At 44.4% G+C, this 14,836-nt stretch overlaps 1 protein-coding gene across 5 annotated transcripts in view; it reads left to right on the top strand.

The window, feature by feature from the left end:
• LOC137385150 (E3 ubiquitin-protein ligase ZFP91-like) overlaps positions 1 to 14,836 on the top strand; it is a 102,755-nt gene that overhangs the window by 82,208 nt on the left and 5,711 nt on the right. For 4 of the 5 annotated variants that reach the window (XM_068060090.1, XM_068060089.1, XM_068060086.1 and 1 more), the window contains one exon: positions 8,069 to 8,183. In XM_068060090.1, coding sequence (XP_067916191.1) covers positions 8,069 to 8,183 — 115 coding nt within the window. Of the gene's footprint in view, positions 1 to 8,068; positions 8,184 to 14,836 lie in introns of those variants that run through there. The other variant, XM_068060088.1, reaches the window with a different exon arrangement.

Below are 14,836 nucleotides of genomic sequence, written 5' to 3'. Positions count from 1 at the left end.
AACCTGTGTGGGACCTTAACAGAAGCCTTCTGAAAATCCAAATACACCTCATCCCCATATCTAATCTAAGTTACATCCTCAGAAAACTCCAACAGGTTTGTCAACCATGATTTCCCTTTCATAAATCCATGTTGACTCTGCCCAATCCTACCATTATTTTCGAAGTGTCTAGTTATCACATCCTTTATAATAGATTCTAGCATTTTCCCTACTACTCATGTAGTATACTTAGATTTCCAAAAAGCATTGGGTGAGGTGCCACACAAAAGAATAATATGCAAGATAAGAGCTCTTGGAGTTCAGGGCAATATATAGCATGACTGGAGGATTGGTTAACGGACAGGGAATAGGGATAAATGTGGCATTTTCAAGTTTTCAGGCTAACTAGTGGAGTGCCACCAGGGTCAGTGCTGGGGCCTGAGCTATTTACAATTATATTCATGATTTAGATGGAGAGACTAAGAGTAGTGTATCCATATTTGCTGATGATATAAAGCAAGGAGGGGAAAGTAACTGGTGAGGAGGACACAAATAGGTTGCTAAGAGATGTAGACAGGTTAAGTGAGTGGTCAACAAGGTGGTAAATGGAGTGTAAAGCAGTATATTTTATGAAAGGTGTGAAACTTAAATGTTGATGTTGAGAGATGCTGGGGTGTACTCATACCAGGAACACAAAGTCAGCATGCAGGTACACCAAGCAGTTAGAAAGGCAAATGGCATGACGGACTTAATTGGAAGGGGATTGAAGTGCAAGAATAAAGAAATCTTGCTCCAGTTGTACAGGGCTTTTGTGAGCCACACCTGGAGTACTGTGTGTAGTTTTGTCTCCTTTTCTAAGGAAGGATATATTTGCCTTGGAGGCAGTAAAACAAAGGTTCACTAGATTTCTTTCTGGGATGAGACTGTTTCTTATGATGGGTTGAGTAAATTGGGCCTATGCTCTCTGGAGCTTAGAAGAATGCAAGGTATATTGTAATCTACAAGATTGTGAAGGGGCTTGACAGGGTAGATGCTGAGATGTTGTTTTCCCAGGCTGGGGAATCTAGAACACCGGGGCACCATCTCAGGATAAAGGGTCGATCATTAAGGACTGAGATGAGGAGAAATTTCTTCACTGAGGGTTGTGAATGTTAGGAATTGTCCAGTCCAGAGAGTTGTGAATGCTTCTTCATTGAGTACGGTCAAGGCCAAGATAGACAGATTTTTGGTTTCTCGGGAATCAAGGGATTATGGGGAACAGCAGAAAATCAACTATAATTGTATCAAATGGCGGAGCAGGCTCAAGGTGCCTATTTCTTGTGTTCTTATGGTCTGTTCTAGAACAGAAGATTAGACTGTACTATCAATCCGATCTAGAACAGTTGGGTGGACTGCAATGTCCCTTTGATCCTGAGCAGAGGGTTGCACTTTACGACGTCACTCTGATTCTGAACCGAGCATTAGGCTGTGCAGTATCATGCTCATCCTGAACAGTGTATTAGACTGTAGTGTCACACTCTAGAACAGTGCGACAGACTGTGCAAAGTCACTGAACTGGAACAGTGGTTCAGAGTGCAGTGTCTCTCTCATTTGAAGAGGGTTAGAGAGTGCAGTGTCACTCTGATTATGAGGTTCAGAATGTGAAGTGTCACATTGACCTAAAAACAGAGGATTCAGGAATGAGAAATTTCCAACAAATGGCAGATTTCTGCCATTGGCTTCCTCCTATCCGATTTGACCGGCTTTAAAAAGAAAATCATAACTCTCAATTTCACAGCTGACATTGCTGCGAATAGGAACTGCTGCTTCCAAAAAAAACAATCGGAACTGCCACTTTTTTTTTAAAAGCTGCCAGAAAACCATGGAGCTGCCCCGAAGGTTAGAAGCAGCAATCCCGACTTGGGGTTACGCTTGTCTCCCCTAGTGTGATGGTGAGTTGGGGTTACGCTCGTCTCCCCTCGTGTGATGGTGAGTTGGGGTTACGCTCGTCTCCCCTCGTGTGATGGTGAGTTGGGGTTACGCTCGTCTCCCCTCGTGTGATGGTGAGTTGGGGTTATGCTCGTCTCTTGTGCAATCCCGACTTGGGGTTACGCTCGTCTCCCTTTGTTTGATGGTGAGTTGAGGTTACGCTCATCTCGCCTAGTAAGACGGTGAGTTTGGTTACACTCGTCTGACCTCGTATGATGGTGAGTTGGGATTGTACTGATCTCCCCATGTTGTTACGACCAAGGCAGGATTAATGCACTGTTAATTCAGTCCTACTACTCCACAAGTCACACCATATCAAGAAAGATTTTCACCTAACGAAGAATAGCCAAATTTGGCACTATTTTCCCCCAAAAAATAATCACACCAAAACTAGGTTTCTTGAAACAGTAACATCAACTGTTTATTAGAAAAGAAGCAATAAGTCTGAACTACTAATGAGATAAATCTATATATATATATGAAAAACTCCTTATTTCCTTAACCCTCATGCGCGCGCGCGCACACACACACACACACACAGTCAAAAAAACTGGTTAACTGGGGAAAAAGAAATTTGGTTTACAGCTGTTTCTGAGGAATAGCAGGAATAATAAAAATAATTGAGTTTATCATGTTGTGGTAGGATGTTACTGGTACCATGAGGTGTCCCAGAGTCAAATAGGCGGGTGCCACTCGCAATCTCTCCAGGCGAGGTTGATGAACAGTCTGTGATGGGTAGGCGTTCACAGTAATTTAACTGCAGCAGGCGTCACATAGGTCTTCCATCAGGAGTGTAGCAACAGGTCTGCTTAGGTCAGCAGCAGTCTAGCAGTAGAAGAATTCTTCAGATTTCAGGATTTCTTAGAATAGAAGGCAGCATGGACCACACTGGATGCAGGGATTCTTCTCAAAAGCTGTAGGATTCCTTTACAGAGAGAGGTAACACTTTTCTGGGTCATCTTGCTCCAGGCAGATCAAAGCAAAGATTTCAAATGCCTCCCTTTGTTCTACTCACTGGCTTTTTAAAGGGTCCAAAGTGGGGGGGGAACCTTCCTGAAGATGGTCACTTGTCCAGACACAGTGTCTCTTGTCAATCAAAAAAAAAATGCTCTGAGCAAGGCCAAACTCCTGTGGGTTCCTTGAAATTGCTGGCTTTCCTGGCCTTGTGCAAGTTCAACTTCTTTTCAAAGCACCCGTAAAGTTCAACTTTTGTTATGAACTTTCTTTCAAAACATTGCTAGAATTCCAACTATTTGCAGGTGTCTTCCATTGAGCAAAAATCCTTTTCTCAGTTTTTAAAGCACACAGAATTCTAAGTTCTGAGTACAAGGATAAAACCACTTTTATCAATGTGTGATGGTGAGTTGGGGTTATGCTCGTCACACCTTCTGTAAGGCTGACTTGTGTTTCAGTCGTCTCCCCTTGTGTGATGGTGGGTTGGGATTACACTCATCTCCCCTCGTGCCATTCTGACTTGGGGTTATGCTAGTCTCCCCTCGTGTGATGGTGCGGTCCACTTCACTTACCTTCAGGGAGCGGAGAGGAACTGGACCTGCACAGGAGAACTTACTATCAGGAGCAGATAAATAGAGAGCAAGGCTTGGGGCCTGCACCTCCCTTCATGGAGGGGAGAGGAACCGGACGTGCGTGGGAGCACCTAACAGCAGGAACGGATAAATACAGAGCGAGGCTCTGGGCCTTCACTTCAGTTACCTGGAGAGAGCGGAGAGGAGCCGCATCTCCATGGGAACATCAGGAGTTGGCATGTGCAGACTGAGTTTGACAACAAAATCAAACCGTGACATCATAGGAAAGCTGCAAGTTGATTTGGTTGGTGAGTAACTGCTGTTGGAGAGTATCTGTAAATAGCTAGGTTAGTACTCTGCTGTTGGGGGGTGTGTGTAAATAGCTGGAAATTAGAAAAATGTAACATTAAAATTTAAGTAGCTACCTTATAATTCATTAAGATGCACAAGCAGAAGGGAAGTAACAAGCTGGTGAGCCTACTGTTTTGTTTTATTTTTAAGCTGTAAGGTTTATTGTATTACCAATGTTTAAATTAGTACAGTAATTGCCGGCGAGAAGAAGCATTAATTTAAAAAATATTAATTAGTTTAAAATGCACTCAGGATGGCAGGGCAGGTGATGTGTTGTAGCTACAGTATGTGGCGCTCGTGGGCACCAATGTGATTCACAGCAGCCACGTCTGCCGTAAGTGTCTACAGCTCGAGGAGCTTTGGCTCAGCATTGATGCGCTGGAGGCTGAGCTGCAGACACTGCGATGCATCAGGAAGGGGAAAGTGACCTGGACACTTTGTCCAGAAGGCAGCACCTCCACAGGATAGTGTCTTTTGATTTGTTAGTGGTCAGGGACAGCGTGCTGGGACCAGTGTTCGGGCGAGTTGTATAACTCGGGCAGTAGAGAGGCTTTAAACTAAATGGTGGGTGTGAGGGAAGGTGGACAGGTTGTGACTGCGAGTCAGGCAGGTATGGGGATTGGAGGTGGAAGTGGAGGAGCCTCAGCCCTTGCAGTTGTCCAGCAGGTTTGATGTTCTTTCAACTTGTATGCATGAGAGTGAGGGCTGCAGGGCAGATGAGTGAACTGACCATGGCACCTTTGTACAGGAAGCCATTCAAGCAGGGGGAGTAAATAAGAATGTAGTGGCAATAGGAGATAGCATAGTCGGGGATAAATACAGTTCTCTGCAGCCGAGAGCATGAGTCCAGACGGCTGCTTGCTGCCAGCGTTCGGGACATCTTCTCAGGGCTGGTGGGGAACTTGCAGTGGGAGGGGGAGGATCCAGTTGTCATGGACCACGTGGGCACTAGTGACATAGATAGGACTAGGAAAGAGGTTCTGCATAGGGAATATAAACAGCTAGGGGCTAAATTAAAAAGCAGAACCTCAAACGTTAATAAACACTGGATTGCTACCTGCGCCAGGAGCAAATTGGCATCGGGTAAATAAGAGAAAGTTTATTATGTGGTTCAGAAATTGGTGTTGGAGGAATATGTTCAATTTGTGGTAGCAGTACTGGGGAAAGTGGGAACTGTACCATTGGGATGGTCTTCACCTGATCTGTGCTGGGACCAGTGTTCAGGCAAGTTGTATAACTCAGGCAGTAGAGCGAGCTTTAAACTAAATGGTGGGTGTGAGGGTCAAGTGAGGGAAGGTGTGATAATTTAAAAAGAGAGGAGAAGGCAAGAGAGCAAGGTAGCAATAACACTAGGCGAGATGAGTAACCCCAACTCTCAATCACACGAGCGTGACTAATCTAACCCCAACTCACAACCACAGGTGGGGAGATGAGTGTAACCCCAACTCAGCGTCACACGAGCGAGTGGCTCTGGGATTACTCAACAATGACTCTGGACCTCATGACATCTCAAAGTATCAGTTCAAACATGGGCAAGGAAATCTCCTGCTGATTACTACCTACTGCTGTCCCTCAGCTGATAGATCAGTACTCCTCCAGGTTAAACGCCACTTGGAAAAAACGCTGAGGGTAGCAAAGGCACAGAATTTTATCTGAGTACGGGACTTCAATGCCCATCACCAACAGTGGCTTGTTAGTACCACTACTTAGAGGTAAATGATTTAGATTTAAGCGCCATGACAGACATGGTTATAAGGTGAATAGGTTTGGAAATAAATATTCCAGGGTGCACAATATTTCGGAAAGACAGATCATGGCAAAGGAGGAGGGGTAGCCTTGATAATAAAGGATGACAAAAGGACATTAGTGAGAAAGGATCTGATCTCAGAAGATCATGAAGTAGAATCAGTATGGGTTGAAATTAGGAATAACAAGAATCAGAAAACATTGCTGGGAGCAGTTCATAGGTTCCGTAACTGTAGTTATGCTGTTGAACAGAGCATTAGGCAAGAAATTATTGGAGCTTGTAACAAAGGCGATATAATAATTGTGGGGGATTTTAATCTTCATATAGACTGGGACAATGAAATTAGCAAGAGTGGTCTAGATGATGAGTGCATAGAATATTTTTGGGACAGTTTCTTGAAGTAATACATTGTGGAACCAACTAGGGATAAAGCTATCTTCGATCTAGTGTTGTGGAATGAAGCAGGGCTAATTAGTAATGTCATAGTAAAAGATCCACTGGGTAATAGTGATCAGAAAACCATTGAATTCCATGTTAAGTTTGAAAGTGACATATTCCAATCACAAACAAGAATCTTAAACTTAAACAAAGTCAATTATGTAGGTATGAGGGGAAGAACTGGCTAAGGTAAACAGGGTAAATGGAATAAAAGATATGGTGGTAAGTGCACAGTCGGAAACCTTTGAAGAAACTATTCAAAATGTTCAACAAAAATACATTTCATTGAAAAACGAAAACTCAGCAAAAACAAAAACTATCTGTGACTCACTCAAAGTTAAGGATAGGATTAGATTAAATGAAGAAGCTTACAACAAAAGCAGCAAGTCTGCAGATTGGGAGCTTTTTAGAAGCCACCAAACATTTGATTAAAAAGGAAAAAATGGAATGAGAGTAAACTAGCCAGTAATGTAAAAACAGATTGTAAGAGCTTTTTATAGGTATATGAAAAGGAAGGGAGTAGCTAAAGTAAATGTTGGTCCCTTAGCAGAGACAGGAGCAATTATCATGGGGAATGAACTAATGGCAGAGGCTTTGAATAAATATTTTATGTCTGTCTTCACAGTAGAAGACACAGGTTTAATACCAGAAATAGACAGTAACCTATGGGCTAAAAAGAGTGAGAAAATTAAGGAAATTAATGTCAGCAGAAAAAAGTATTGGAGAAACTTAACGGATGAAAATCCGGCAAATCCCCAGATCCTGATGACCAACACACTAGGATTATAAATGAGAAAGCTGCAGAGATAGTGGATGCGCTAGCTATGACTTTTCCAAAATTCCTTAGATTCAGGAATGGTCCCATGAGGTTGGAAATTAGCAAATGTTACACCGCTTTTCAAGAAAGGAGGGAAGAGAAAACACAGAACTACAGACCAGTTAGCCAAGCATCAGTTATTGGGGAAAGTGCTGGAATCTATTATGAAGGAAGTCTTACCAATGCACTTAGAATAGCACAATCCGATTAGAACAAGTCAACATGGTTTTGCTAAAGGGAAATCCTGTTTGAGAAATTTATTCAGGTTTTTTGAGGATGTCACTAATAAGGTAGATAAAGGGGAACCAGTGGATGTAGCAGAGCTGGATTTCCAAAAGGCATTCAATAAGATGCCACACGAAATGTTAATTGGCAAGGTAAGGGCTCATGGAGTTGGGGGTAATATAGTAGCATAGATAGATGATTGGTCAGCAGACAGGAAAGCAAAGAATAGGTATGAATGGGGCATTTCAAACAGGCAGGCAGTAAATAGTGGAGTGCCACAAGGATAAGTGGAAAAGTAAGCTGTGGGGAAGACACAGGGAGGCTGCAAAGTGATATAGACAGATTAAGTGGGTGGGCAACAAGACGGAGTATAATGCAAGGAAGTGTGAAATTATTCACTTTGCTCATAAGAATAGAAAAGCAGAATTTTTTTTCAAGTTATGAAACTTGTAAGTATTGATCAGAGAGACTTGGGTGTGCTTGTAGACTGAATGCAGAAAGTTAGCATGCAGGTACAGCAAGCAATTAGGAAGGCAAATGGCATGTTGATTTTTATTGCAAGAATAAGAAAGTCTTGCTACATTTGTACAGGGTTTTGGTGAGACCACATCTGGAGTACTGTGCGGTTTTGGTCTCCCCATTAAAGAAAGAATATACTTGCACTGGAGGCAGTACAACAAAGGCTAACTAAATTAGTTCCTGCGATGAGGAGGCTACTTGCCTCCCCCTGTGTGATGGTGAGTTGGGGTTACACTCGTCTCCCCTTGTGTGATGGTGAGTCGGGGTTAGATTAGTCTTGCTCGTGTGACGGTGAGTTAGTTAGGTTGGTCTGGTTCCTGTGCCGGTGAGTTAGGGTTACACTCGTCTGACCTCGTCTGGCAGTGAGTTGGGGTTGTACTCGTCTCTCCTCAAGACGGGTGAGTTGGGGATCACACCCGTCTCTCTTCGTGGGATGGTGTGTTCAGGTTACACAAGTCTCTCCTTGTGCTAGTGACGATGACTGTGATCCTCTTTCAGCACCACATGAGGTACCAGCACATGCTAAAGAAGAAGTACGTCTGTCCGCACCCATCCTGTGGGCGCCTCTTCCGACTTCAGAAACAGCTGCTGCGGCACACAAAACACCACTCAGGTACCTGGCTGTGATTGCGATGGCAGGCGGTTTTGGTGGGATAGTGTGGAGGGGTTGCCGTGGTCTTTTGTTGGCATGGGGCCTGTGTTGGACTCTCTGCACAGGCACCCTGTAATCGGGTCTACGAACGTATAAACTAGGAGCAGAAGTAGGCAGCTCAGCCCCTCGAGCCTGCTCCGCCATTCAATACGATCAAGGCTGATCTCATCTCGGCCTCAACTCCACTTTCCTGCCAGTTCTCCATAACCCTTCAGCCCATTACTAATTAAACATCTGTGTATCTCCTCCTTAAATTTACTCAATGTCCCAGCATCCACCGCACTCTGGGATAGTGAATTCCACAGAATCAAAACCCTTTGAGAGAAGTAATTTCTCCTCATCTCTGTTTTAAATCTTCTACCCCATATCTTAAAACTATTGACATCTCTTTCGAGATTGCCCCACCAGAGGAAACATCCTCTCTACGTCTACTTTGTGAATCCCTTAATCATTTCATATACCTCAATTAGATCTCCTCTCACTCTTCTAAACTCGAGAGAGTAAAGGCCTAAACTGCTCAATCTCTCTTCATAAGACAAACCCCATATCTCTGGAATCAATCCAGTGAACTTTCTCTGAACTGTATACAAAGTATACAAGTTCCACAGACTTTAGGCTAAGGAACTTCAGCAAGCATAAATATTTTAAACCACAAACATTTAAATGTTGAAGCGTGACTTTTCTCAGTTCAATAAATGCATGTGAGATCTGGAAACCAACTTGCTGATTAATGAACTCAACACTAAGGGTATGGGAGCAGTATGGTTATGTTACTGGGCTAGTTTTCCAGAGGCCTGGACTCATGATCATGAGGCACGGCAGCTGGGGATTTTAAATTCAGTTAATTAAAGAAATCTGGGAGAAAAAGCTTATATCAGTTATGGTGACTATGTAACTACCGATTTGAGCTGAAGTCCCATCTGGTTTTCTAAATGTGTGGGAAGGAAATCGGCCATCCTTATCCATTCTGACCTCCATGTGATTCCAGACTCACAGCAATGTGGTTGACTCTAAATAGCCCTTTGAAATGGCAGAACATGCCATTCAGTTATACAGCCACTGCTACGTGTATACCAGACCGGCCATTTGATAGCGACCTTGGCAGCGGAGTTGGACATGAAGAAGGAACACTAAGCTCGGTGGACCCTGCAAAGTCCTCCTTGCTAACAATCTTGCCAAAATTGTGAGGGCTGTACCGCAGACTCGTCAAGCAACAGCCTGACATACCCATATTCACCGAATCATACCTTACAGCCATGTTCCAGACTCTTCCATCACCATCTCTGGTAGAACCACTACTTAACATGCTGGTCAAGTCCTGAAGGGCTTATCTGCCAAACTGGGCTTGTGGCAGGTGGTGAACAAACCAACACATGAGAAAACCTGCTTGACTTTGTCCTCACAATTTACCTGCTGCACATGCAGCTGTGTATGACAGTATTGGTATGAGTGACCACCAAACAGCTGTTGTGGAGACAAAGTCCCATCTTCACACTGTGGGCATCTTCCATCGCGTTGTGTGGTATGTGATGTTAAGAAACCGCTAAAGGCACGGACTAGTGCAAAGGCTCCAGGCCCTGACAACATTCCGGCAATAGTACTGAAGACTTGTGCTCCAGAACTAGCGCGCCCCTAGCCAAGCTGTTCAAGTACAGTTACAACACTCTCATCTACACGACAATGTGGAAAATTGCCCAGGTCCTGTGCACAAAAAGCAGGACAAATTCAACCCGGCCAATTACTGCCCTATCAGTCTACTCCTGCTCATCAGCAAAGTGATGGAAGGGGTCATCGACAGTGCTGTCGAGCAGCACTTGCTCAGCAATAACCTGCTCACTGATGCTCAGTTTGGTTCCACCAGGACCACTCCGCTCCTGACCTCATTACAGCCTTTGTCCAAACGTGGGCGAAAGAGCTGAACTCAAGAGGTAAGGTGAGAGTGACTGCTCTTGACATCAAGTCAGCATTTGACTGACTATGACATCAAGGAGTCCTAGCAAAACTGCATTATTTACGACTCAGATACTGAAGCGGTCTGTGTCCTTATGCAGCAAAACCTGGACAGCATCGAGGCTTGGACCTATAAGTGGCAAGTAACATTCATGCCACAAAAGTGCCAGGCAATGAGCATCTCAAAGATAATTTAAGCATCTCCCTTTGATGTTCAATGGCATTACCATCGCCGAATCTCCCACTACCAACATCCTCTGGGTTACAATTGACCAAAAGCAACTGGACCAGCCATATATAAGTAATGTGGCTACAAGAGCAGGTCAGAGGCTGGGAATTCTCACTGCCTGTCTGGCATCTACAAGGGACAAGTCAGGATGGAATACTCTCCACTTGCCTGGATGGTTGCAGCTCCAGCAACACTCAAGAAAAGCTTGTCACCACCCAGGACCAAGCAGCTCGCTTGATTGGCACCCCATCCACCACCTTCAGCATTCACTCCCTTCGCCACTGGTACACAGTGGCAACAGTCTGTACCATCTACAAGATGCACTGCAGCAATTCTCCAAAGCTCCTTGGACATCACCTTCCAAACCCACGACGTCTACCATCTAGAAGGACAAGGGCAGCAGACGCATGGGAGCACCACCGCCTTCAAATTCCCCTGCAAATCACACACCATCCTGACTTGGAACTACATCGTTGTTCCTCCACTTGCTGGGTCAAAATCCTGGAACTCCCTTCCAAACAGCACTGATGAAGTCCATGTGGTGTACGTATATCAACGGTTCAAGAAGGCGGGTCACCATCACCTTTTCGAGGGCAAGTAGGGATGGGCGGTAAATGCTGGCCTAGTCAGCGATGCCCATATCCCACAAATGAATAAAAGCTAAGAATGGAACCAGGCGAGAGCAGTCCCACCCAGCTGGGCGATGGTGGAGACACGTTTGGGGAGGATGGTGTGGTCAGCTGTGTCAAAGGCTGCAGACAGGTTGAGAAGGACGAGGAGGGCTCGTTTACCTTTGTCACAGTCACGCAGGATGTAATTTGTGACTTTAGTAAGAGCTGTTTCAGTCCTATGGCAGGAGCTGAAACCTGATTGGAGGGATTCATCCATGGAGTTCCAGGAAAGATTGGCATGGATTTGGGAGGTAACAAGTGCCAGGCAAAGGCCATCTCCAACAAGAGAGAGTCTTCACCACCTCCCTTTAATAGTCAATAGTATTATCATTGAAACCTCCAACATCCTGACCATCCTTACCATTGACCTGTAACTTTACAGGACCAGCCTCATACATACAGTGACTATGACAGTCGATCAGAAACTGGGTATTCTGTGGAGACTAACTCACCTTCTGACTTCCAAAGCCTGTCCCAATATCTGCGAAGCACAAGTCAGGAGTGTGATGTGTGTGGATGAGTGCAGCTCCAACACTTAAGCTCCGCACTGTCTGGAACAAGTCAGCCTGCTTGATTGATTGCCACCACATCTACCATCTTAAATATTCACTTCCTCCACCGCCAACGCATAGTGGCAGCAGTGTGTATCGTCTGCCAAGATGCACTGCAGCAACTCGCCAAGGCTGCTTCGACAGCATCTTCCAAACCCGCGACCTCTCCCACCTAGAAGAACAAGGGCAGCGGATGCATGGGAACACCACCACCCGCAAGTTCCCCTCCAAGCCCTACGCCATCCTAACTTGGAAATATATTGCCGTTACTGCACTATCGCTGGGTCAAAATCCTGGAACACACTCCCTGAAAGCACTGAGAGTGGACCTATACCCTCACGGACTGCAATGGTTCAAGAAGGTGGCTCTCCACCTGCACCTTGAGCACAATTCGGGTGAGCAATAAATATTGGCCTTGCCAAGGACACATCATTCCCGTGAATGAATATAAAAAGAAAGCCCTGAGTTGAGGCTGTGCCTGCCTTCGGGATTGACGGCATCAGCTGAGAATGATGCACAGTAAGGATGTTCCCTACAGGAATAAAGAGTGAAGCTGGAAATGTTTCCCCACTGCACTTTTCTGACGATGGAATCTGGTTCTGTAGGGGGCTTTAGTCTAGAGATGTTGCTCCATTTAAAAACTAACTGGCTAAAGCATAGAAAAGGAAAGAAAGCCCAAGGATTCTGGAAAAAAGTGTTTGTCAATGGCTGAAGTTGGAGGGCCTGCTTTTGTGTTGACATTTCGATGGGCCGTGTATCTATCTGTTGCGTGCTCTTTGTCATTCACAGTGTGTTTTCTGTCTGTCTTTCTCTCGACTTGTTTTTCTCCCCCTTGTGTTCGACCCCTTAACTGCTAGAAACCGTCTGCTTCTAACTACCCTGTCTCATTCATTCTTAATTTTCAACAGCAATTGTGCATCTGGTTGTCCCTCTGTCTGTACTTTTGTCACTGCCTATCTCTCTCCTTGCCTCTGTTTGTGTGTCTTTCTCTCTTTCACTTTCTTTCACAGAAGTGTGGGAAAGAGGGTTTCCAATTCATGGGGCACTGGCATCGGTATTGGGACAGGAAGGAACTGTGCCGTTGGGACGGGCTCCACCTGAACCGATCTGGGACCAGTATCTGAGCGGAAAGGATAAATAGGGTGGTGACAAGGACTTTGAAGTAGTAACTGGGGGGGAGGGGGAGGCCTCCGGGGAAGTCGATACAGTTTCAAAAACAAGTAACAGGGCAGAGAGTAAAGAAACAGTCAGGAACCCTACTGCAGGTAGTGGCAAAACTGCAAGAAGTATACTTTGTAAACCAGAAGAGAGAAATAATAAACAGGCCAATAAAGCATCAGTGCTGAGGGACAGGTTAGGGGGTATAGCCCAAAGAATAGTTCTGTGTACAAATGCACGGAGTGTAAGGAGTAAACTAGATGAGCTGCAGGCGCAAATTCAAATGGAAGATTATGATGTAGTGGCCATTGCGGAGACGTGGCTGCAGGATGGTCGGGACTGGGAACTAAATATACATGGTTATGAAGTTTACAGGAGGGACAGGGAAAATGGCAGGGGAGTGGAGTATCCTTACTGATTAGAAATAATATCACCTCATTGGTGAGGGAGGATATAATGAGGGGAAAGCATCCATTGCAGACCTTATGGGTGGAACTGAGGAATAGAAAAGGATCTGAAACTGTAATAGGTGTTGTGTATAGACCCCTTGGTAGCAGTTCTGAAGTGTTAGATTGTATAAATGCACATATTAGGCAGAGTAGTATTAATGGGGGATTTTAACTGACACATAGATTGGGAGAGGCAGACTAGCACTTGTCAGAAAGGTAGCGAATTTCTGGAATGTGTCTGGGATAGTTTCCTATAGCAATATGCCCTAGATGTAACAAGGGGACAGGCAATATTAGATTTAGTTATGAGTAATGAGCCAAATTTAATTCGCCTAACTGTGCTTGAACATTTATCAAATGGTGATCACAACATGATCGAATTCAAGGTAGCGTTTGAAAGTGAAAAGCACGAATCAGCTACTAGAATTTTAGACTTGGGTAAGGCTGACTTTAACAGGACGAGACAGACTGTCCACGGTAAACTGGGTAGATCTGTTAATGGGTCAAACAACTGAAGAACAGTGGAGAATATTTAAAGAAACATTTAACGAAATACAGAGCAAGTATATACCCCTGAGAGTCATATACCACTTGACAAAAAACAGCCATGGACAACTAAAGAGATTAGGAATAGCATAAAACTAAAAGAAAGGGCTGACAAAAATGCAAAACGCAGCACAGATCCGGCCGAATAGGATAGATACAAAGACCAGTGAAGGGTCACAAAGCAGCTTATAAGATCTACTAAAAGGGATTGTGAAAGGAAACTTGCACGGGATATCAAAATTGAAATTTTATACTTGCATAAAGGGAAAGCGGGTGGTCAAGAGCAATGTAGACCCACTAAAAGCTGAAAATGGAGATATTGTCAATGATAATGGGGAAATGGCAGACATGTTGAACAATTACTTGGCCTCCGTATTTACAGTTGAAAAGGAGGATAACTTGCCAGAAGTCCCAACAAAATTAATAGTCGATAGGGGACAGGGACTTAATACAATTAACGCAAGTAAAACATCAGTAACAAGGAAATTAATGGAACTAAAGAGTGAGAAATCCCCAGGACCTGACGGTTTCCATCCGAGGGTGTTAAAGGAAGTAGGGGAGCACATTGTAGATGTCCTAACTATAGTCTTTCAGAGTTCCCTAGATTCAGGAGTGGTCCCTCTGGATTAGAAAGTTGCACATGTCACTCCACTTTTTAAGAAGGGTGAAAGGGGGAACCAAGGAAATTACAGACCAGTCAGCCTGACATCTGTGGTGGGCAAGTTGCTGGAGTCTATAATCAAGGATACGGTGACTGAACACCAAGAAAAAATTTAGTTAATCAGGGACAGCCAGCATGGATTCATGACGGAAAGGTCATGCCTGACAAATCTCATTCAATTTTTTGAAGAGGTGACTAAGGTAGTGGACAGGGGAATGTCTATGGATGTTATGTATATGGACTTCCAGAAGGTATTTGATAAAGTCCCACATAAGAGACTGTTAACTCAGGTAGAAGCCCATGGAGTTGAGGGAAATTATTGACATAGTTAGGAAGTTGGTTGAGTGGTAGGCGACAGAGAGTGGGGATAATGGGTAAGTACTCTGTTTGGCAGGATGT

Source organism: Heterodontus francisci, chromosome 28 (assembly GCF_036365525.1).
Source record: "Heterodontus francisci isolate sHetFra1 chromosome 28, sHetFra1.hap1, whole genome shotgun sequence".
NCBI classification, from domain to species: domain Eukaryota; kingdom Metazoa; phylum Chordata; class Chondrichthyes; order Heterodontiformes; family Heterodontidae; genus Heterodontus; species Heterodontus francisci.
The sequence above is the reverse complement of the archived record's forward strand: the minus strand, read 5'-3'. Positions and strand labels throughout refer to the sequence as shown.